Source organism: Gossypium raimondii, chloroplast (assembly GCF_025698545.1).
Source record: "Gossypium raimondii chloroplast, complete genome".
Lineage (NCBI taxonomy): Eukaryota > Viridiplantae > Streptophyta > Magnoliopsida > Malvales > Malvaceae > Gossypium > Gossypium raimondii.
In genome coordinates this window covers 80,797-87,500 of record NC_016668.1, presented here as the reverse complement: position 1 = coordinate 87,500, position 6,704 = coordinate 80,797, and the positions used below count along the sequence as shown (strand labels likewise).

At 35.7% G+C, this 6,704-nt stretch overlaps 8 protein-coding genes; 7 read left to right on the top strand and 1 right to left on the bottom strand. All coding sequences in view use genetic code 11, as the record gives it.

The window, feature by feature from the left end:
• The window catches only part of rps3 (ribosomal protein S3), a 657-nt gene extending 357 nt beyond the window's left edge, over nucleotides 1-300 (top strand). Inside the window, exon 1 of the mRNA in view lies at nucleotides 1-300. This exon is cut by the window's left edge and continues 357 nt beyond it. Within this exon, the coding sequence (YP_005087731.1) occupies nucleotides 1-300 (300 nt within the window).
• A 159-nt stretch (nucleotides 301-459) lies between these two features.
• Nucleotides 460-1,981, top strand: rpl16 (ribosomal protein L16). Its single transcript has 2 exons — nucleotides 460-468; nucleotides 1,583-1,981. The coding sequence occupies exons 1-2, from the start codon at nucleotides 460-462 to the stop codon at nucleotides 1,979-1,981; spliced, it is 408 nt and encodes a 135-aa protein (YP_005087730.1).
• A 130-nt stretch (nucleotides 1,982-2,111) lies between these two features.
• rpl14 (ribosomal protein L14) lies at nucleotides 2,112-2,480 on the top strand. The gene has a single exon. It carries the CDS (start codon nucleotides 2,112-2,114, stop codon nucleotides 2,478-2,480), a length of 369 nt encoding a protein of 122 aa, YP_005087729.1.
• A 156-nt stretch (nucleotides 2,481-2,636) lies between these two features.
• On the top strand, nucleotides 2,637-3,041 carry rps8 (ribosomal protein S8). Its single transcript has one exon. The coding sequence runs from the start codon at nucleotides 2,637-2,639 to the stop codon at nucleotides 3,039-3,041; it is 405 nt and encodes a 134-aa protein (YP_005087728.1).
• A 449-nt stretch (nucleotides 3,042-3,490) lies between these two features.
• On the top strand, nucleotides 3,491-3,604 carry rpl36 (ribosomal protein L36). Its single transcript has one exon. It carries the CDS (start codon nucleotides 3,491-3,493, stop codon nucleotides 3,602-3,604), a length of 114 nt encoding a protein of 37 aa, YP_005087727.1.
• A 142-nt stretch (nucleotides 3,605-3,746) lies between these two features.
• On the top strand, nucleotides 3,747-4,163 carry rps11 (ribosomal protein S11). Its single transcript has one exon. It carries the CDS (start codon nucleotides 3,747-3,749, stop codon nucleotides 4,161-4,163), a length of 417 nt encoding a protein of 138 aa, YP_005087726.1.
• Nucleotides 4,164-4,227: 64 nt separating this feature from the next.
• rpoA (RNA polymerase alpha subunit) lies at nucleotides 4,228-5,217 on the top strand. The gene has a single exon. The coding sequence runs from the start codon at nucleotides 4,228-4,230 to the stop codon at nucleotides 5,215-5,217; it is 990 nt and encodes a 329-aa protein (YP_005087725.1).
• Nucleotides 5,218-5,396: 179 nt separating this feature from the next.
• Nucleotides 5,397-6,637, bottom strand: petD (cytochrome b6/f complex subunit IV). One transcript has 2 exons: nucleotides 6,630-6,637; nucleotides 5,397-5,871 (listed from the first exon to the last, which is right to left on the bottom strand). Exons 1-2 carry the CDS (start codon nucleotides 6,635-6,637, stop codon nucleotides 5,397-5,399), a joined length of 483 nt encoding a protein of 160 aa, YP_005087724.1.
• Between the last annotated feature and the right edge of the window lie 67 nt (nucleotides 6,638-6,704).

The window sequence follows — 6,704 nt, the reverse complement described above, 5'->3', positions numbered from 1 at the left end:
CCTTATGGGCACCCTAATATTCTTGCCGAATTTATAGCCGGACAATTAAAGAATCGAGTTTCATTTCGAAAGGCAATGAAAAAGGCTATTGAATTAACTGAGCAAGCGGATACAAAAGGAATTCAAATACAAATTGCAGGGCGTATCGACGGAAAAGAAATCGCACGTGTCGAATGGATCCGAGAAGGTAGGGTTCCTCTACAAACCATTGGAGCGAAAATTGAGTATTGCTCTTATAGAGTTCGAACTATCTATGGGGTATTAGGAATCAAAATTTGGATATTTATAGACGAAGAATAATAAGAATAAGACTCTACTTGTCTTTCCGTTCTATTCTGCGATAGAACAAAAAATGACAAATTCTTTGATTTTTTGATTGAACATAAAAATCAAAAAATGAGCAGTTCTAAATTCTATAAGGTTAAATAAAAATTTGATTGATCATTTGATATAATTGCTATGCTTAGTGTGCGACTCGTTGGGTTTTTAGGCTTAGGATTCAAAAAAAATGGGCGGACCACAGTATAAGCTAATAACTATAGCACTAATAACCAACTCATCGCTTCGGATTATCTGGATCCAAAGAATCAGTCAAGATATGATATATTGGTCATATCATTATAGCAACTGAATTTTTTTTGCATTAAGTAAAAGACAAAACCAATCTGATTATGAATAGATCGAAATTGTGAAGCAAAATAAAAAGTATGTGGATAAATAGAAGGATGAGAGAAAGAGAGAAACAGAAATAGCAATGAAATGACATAGGATTCCAATATGTAAGGTCTATGAAGCATCTCATAAAGAGCAATGTAATAGAGCATCAATAGAGATTCATCAATAATTAGATGAATATCTGTTCATTGAAGAAAAAATCAAGAGCCTTAACTTAAGTCAATAAAGACTGAGAAGGTTGACTCAAGAACAAATTTTATTTTTATTTTATTAAATAAATAGAAATATTAAATTAAGGCTCCATTGGAGAATTCAGACCTAAGCATTAATCGAGAGCGATGGGGACGACGGAACCCGTGAATGCGGAGGATTCTATTGAAAACGAATCCTAATGATTTATCGGGGAGGATGGCGGAACAAACCAGAGACCACTGCATTTCTTTTTATTCTGATTCTGAGAGGTCATGGGTTAACCCGACAACTGAACTAGAAAAAGAGTAAATATTCGCCCGCGAAAATTTGAGTTTAATTTTATTTGATTGTTCAATTTTTGTCGATCTGAATCTGATATGAATATGATAAAAAACAAAATAAAGATTCGTTATAACATTATAACAAAACCAAGATAAGACATTATCTAGAAATAGAATCCGTGTTTAATTCCTTATACTTATATATATCCAATAGATCCAAACAAGATATACAAATTTCTAATAGATCAGATAAAATCGCAAAGCAAAGAATCCCAAGATTCAATTATTCATTAACTACCTGTATATCTTAAGATTAAGAATTAAATATTTTTTTAGTCATTTTTTTTTTTCGCGAGGAGCTGGATGAGAAGAAACTCTCATGTCCAGTTCTGTAGTAGAGATGGAATTCATAAACAACAACCATCAACTATAACCCCAAAAGAACCCGATTTCGTAAACAACATAGAGGAAGAATGAAGGGGATATCGTATCGAGGTAATCGGATTTGTTTCGGTAGATATGCTCTTCAAGCACTTGAACCCGCTTGGATTACATCTAGACAAATAGAAGCGGGGCGCCGCGCAATGACACGAAATGTACGCCGTGGTGGAAAAATATGGGTACGTATATTTCCAGACAAACCCGTTACGGTAAGACCTACAGAAACACGTATGGGTTCGGGGAAAGGATCTCCCGAGTATTGGGTAGCTGTCGTTAAACCGGGCAGAATACTTTATGAAATGAGCGGAGTAGCCGAAAATATAGCCAGAAAGGCTATTTCAATAGCGGCGTCAAAAATGCCTATAAAAACTCAATTCATTATTTCAGGATAGGAATATAGAACCAAAGGAAAGAAGTCTTGTCTTGGGAATAAAAAAACAATTGCGAGTTTCCTTTTTTTTTGACAAACAATATTTCTTTTTTTCTTCGTCCTTTGTTACATTGAAAAAAGAGATTAAAAAAATGATTCAACCTCAGACCCATTTGAATGTAGCAGATAACAGCGGGGCCCGAGAATTGATGTGTATTCGAGTCATAGGAGCTAGTAATCGCCGATATGCTCATATTGGTGACGTTATTGTTGCTGTGATCAAGGAAGCAGTACCAAATACACCTCTAGAAAGATCAGAAGTGATCAGAGCTGTAATTGTACGTACTCGTAAAGAACTCAAACGCGACAACGGGATGATAATACGATATGATGACAATGCTGCCGTTGTCATTGATCAAGAAGGAAATCCAAAAGGAACTCGAATTTTTGGTGCGATCGCCCGGGAATTGAGACAGTTAAATTTCACTAAAATAGTTTCATTAGCTCCCGAGGTATTATAAGACGAGACCCAAGTATAGTTAGAGTATTTAGAGTATTTAAATGGCATAGATTAATTAGTAGATTGTGTCTCACGTATATACCTTTACTAAGTAAAAAAAAAAAAAGACCACGTTGGTTATATCAAAATTCGGGAGCAACAAAAATTTTAGTTTACCATGGGTAAGGACACTATTGCTGACATAATAACCTCTATACGAAATGCTGATATGAATAGAAAAGGAACGATTCAAATAGGATCTACTAACATCACTGAAAACATTGTTAAAATACTTTTACGAGAAGGTTTTATCGATAACGTAAGGAAACATCGGGAACGCAACAAATATTTTTTGGTTTTAACCCTACGACATAGAAGGAATAGAAAAGGACCACATAGAACTATTTTAAATTTACGACGGATCAGTCGACCAGGTCTACGAATCTATTCTAACTATCAACAAATTCCTAGGATTTTAGGCGGGATGGGGATTGTAATTCTTTCTACTTCTCGGGGTATAATGACAGACCGGGAGGCTCGACTAGAAGGAATCGGTGGAGAAATTTTGTGTTATATATGGTAATCTGTCCGGTATACGAATTGTATCCGAAACTCTCCATTTGTGCAAAAAAAAAAAAGAAAAAAGCACGGGTTGTCTAATAGAACTCCTCCTGCCCTACGGTAGTTGATACGTCAAGGAAGTTTTACCTGGAATAAAAGAACAAAAAAATGGATTCATGAAGGTTTAATTAGTAAATCACTCCCACTCCGGATTCCTTTAGATAATGAAGAACTGATTTTAGGTTATGTTTCGGGAGAGTTTTACCAACGTGGGATAGAGTCAACAAAAGTGAAGTAAGTGCTTATGATTCAACCAGGGGGGCGTATAATTTATAGACTTCGCAACAAGGATTCGAACGATTAGGTAGTTTTTTCAACTTCAAGATTCCTTTTGGGGGGATCCAATTCAAATTTCAAGAAACTTATTTTCTTCCAATAAGCGAATTCGGAAAAATTTAAGGAATAACAACTATGAAAATAAGGGCTTCCGTTCGTAAAATTTGTGAAAAATGTCGCCTAATCCGTAGGAGGGGACGAATTATCGTAATTTGTTTTAACCCGAGACATAAACAAAGACAAGGATAATCTTTCTATTCCAAAAAGAACTCCTGAAAGAAAAGAAACTAATCTTAAAGAAAGCGATAAACAAATAAAAATAGAAGATCTGTTTTGACATGAAATGGATATATCCATATATCTCTGACTTATCTTTATGAAATGATAAAATATGGCAAAACCTATACCAAAAGTTGGTTCACGTAGGAATGGGCGCAGTAGTGCACGGAAAAGTGCACGTAGAATACCAAAAGGAGTTATTCATGTTCAAGCAAGTTTCAACAATACCATTGTTACTGTTACAGATGTACGGGGTCGGGTAATCTCTTGGTCCTCCGCCGGCACTTGTGGATTCAAGGGTACAAGAAGGGGGACCCCTTTTGCTGCTCAAACCGCAGCGGGAAATGCTATTCGAGCAGTAGTAGACCAAGGTATGCAACGAGCAGAAGTTATGATAAAGGGTCCTGGTCTCGGAAGAGATGCAGCATTACGAGCTATTCGTAGAAGTGGTATACTATTAAGTTTCGTACGGGATGTAACCCCTATGCCACATAATGGCTGTAGACCCCCTAAAAAAAGACGTGTGTAGAAACTAAAGAGATTTCAAGAGAAATAAATGATTCAATGATCTGATCAAATAAAATAATATTACTATGGTTCGAGAGAAAGTAAAAGTCTCTACTTCGACTCGGACACGACAGTGGAAGTGTGTTGAATCAAGAACAGATAGTAAGCGCCTTTATTATGGACGCTTTATTCTGTCTCCACTTATGAAAGGCCAAGCCGACACAATAGGCATTGCGATGCGAAGAGCTTTGCTTGGAGAACTAGAAGGAACATGCATTACACGTGCAAAATCTGAGAAAATACCCCACGAATATTCTACCATAGTAGGTATTCAAGAATCAGTCCATGAAATTTTAATGAATTTGAAAGAAATTGTATTGAGAGGGAATTTGTATGGAACTCGTAACGCCTTTATTTGTGCCAAGGGTCCCGGATATGTAACTGCTCAAGACATCATCTTACCACCTTCTGTGGAAATCGTTGATAATACACAGCATGTAGCCAGCCTAACCGAACCAATTGATTTGTGTATTGGATTACAAATCGAGAGAAATAGAGGATACGGTATAAAAACGCCAAAGAACTTTCACGACGGAAGTTATCCTATAGATGCTGTATTCATGCCTGTTCGAAATGCGAATCATAGTATTCATTGTTATGGGAATGATAATGAAAAACAGGAGATACTTTTTCTAGAAATATGGACAAATGGAAGTTTAACTCCGAAAGAAGCACTTCATGAAGCCTCTCGCAATTTGATTGATTTATTTATTCCTTTTCTACATGCGGAAGAAGAAAACTTACATTTAGAAAACAATCAACACGATGTTACTTTACCTTTTTTTCCGTTTCATGATAGATTAGTTAAACTAACAAAAAAGAAAAAAGAAATAGCATTGAAATCGATTTTTATTGACCAATCAGAATTGCCTCCCAGGATCTATAATTGTCTCAAAAAGTCCAATATACATACATTATTGGACCTTTTGAATAACAGTCGAGAAGACCTTATGAAAATTGAACACTTTCGCATAGAAGATGTAAAACAAATATTGGGCATTCTAGAAAAGAAGTAGAAAAAGCATTTCGAAATTGATTTATCAAAATTTTTAATCCAATGGATTTTGAACCTTCAGCACAATCCATAGATTCGGACCAGAATTGAATAAATGTATCTAGGGAGAATTCACTTTGCCTTTGAAGTGACTACTCCCTAGATACGCACATCATGATATTTTTTTTTAATTGATTCAATTTAAAAAAGACCTAAAGTTAGGGATTTATCAATCGGTAATGTTGCTCCAATACCCAACCAAAGGGCTACTGCAGTACCAATCAAAAAAACGGTTGTCGCTACTGGACGACGAAATGGATTTTGGAATTTATTAACATTTTCCAAAAACGGTACTGTTAATAATCCCGCGGGTACTGAAACCATTAAAAGAACACCCAATAACTTGTTAGGGACTGTACGAAGTATTTGAAATACAGGAAAGAAATACCATTCAGGTAATATTTCCAAAGGAGTTGCAAATGGATCCGCGGGTTCACCAATCATTGAAGGTTCTAGAACCGCTAAGCCCACGTTACAAGCAATAGTACCGAGAATTACTACTGGAAAAATATATAAAAGATCATTGGGCCATGCGGGTTCCCCATAATAATTATGACCCATACCTTTAGCTAATTTAGCTCTTAATACAGGATCGTTCAAGTCAGGTTTTTTTGTTATTAGGATAGGTGAATTTTTCTAGATCCATCCCCCAAAGGAACCGGACATGATAATTTTTCATCATCCGGCTCAAGCAAAAGTCAATCGAATCAAATGGATACAAACGGATACCTATAAAATAAATCTATATTCTATATGTTTAAAATAAATCTATATGTTATCCCCACATATATGAATGGTTCCATATGTAAGAAAAAAGGTACCCGATTCCATTTTACGGAGTTGCAATTATACATTCCAAGGAATTTCATTTTTACAGGTAAATGCTCAATACCCAAGTAGGCGTACAAAGTTGATCGTGATCAAGTGCTTTATGGGTCGTCTTAGGCCTTGCGATTCACCTTTATCCCAAAAATATATCGAGATTTTTTACATACAAAGGATTTACTTGTTACTAATATAGTCTAGCCTTTGCTCTTCTTTAGATCCCTTGTTTCACTCCGATAGTATAATTAAATCGGGTCGATGCAGAAGAAATGAATGCATTTTCATACTATTAAGATAAGAAAGTAAAAAAAAAAACTAAAATCTAATTTGGATTATGCCAAATCACTTATTCTACTGGATCTTACGGAGCCCTATTTATACACAACATCGTCAGGTCTGATCATAGAAAAGATTCTCTTCAAGCGAACCAGCCTATCCTTTGTATGGGGCTTACACGGTGGTTGAAACAAAGACACATTTGGTTGTGAATTCCAATGTAGCAGATAAAGGCATATTTCTGCACGGCCCAATCAATAGTTCAAGTCACACACTCCCATAATCCATTTTCTCTTCGGGGAATTCCCTTCAACTATTCATGTCATATCAAATAAATAATAGAATATT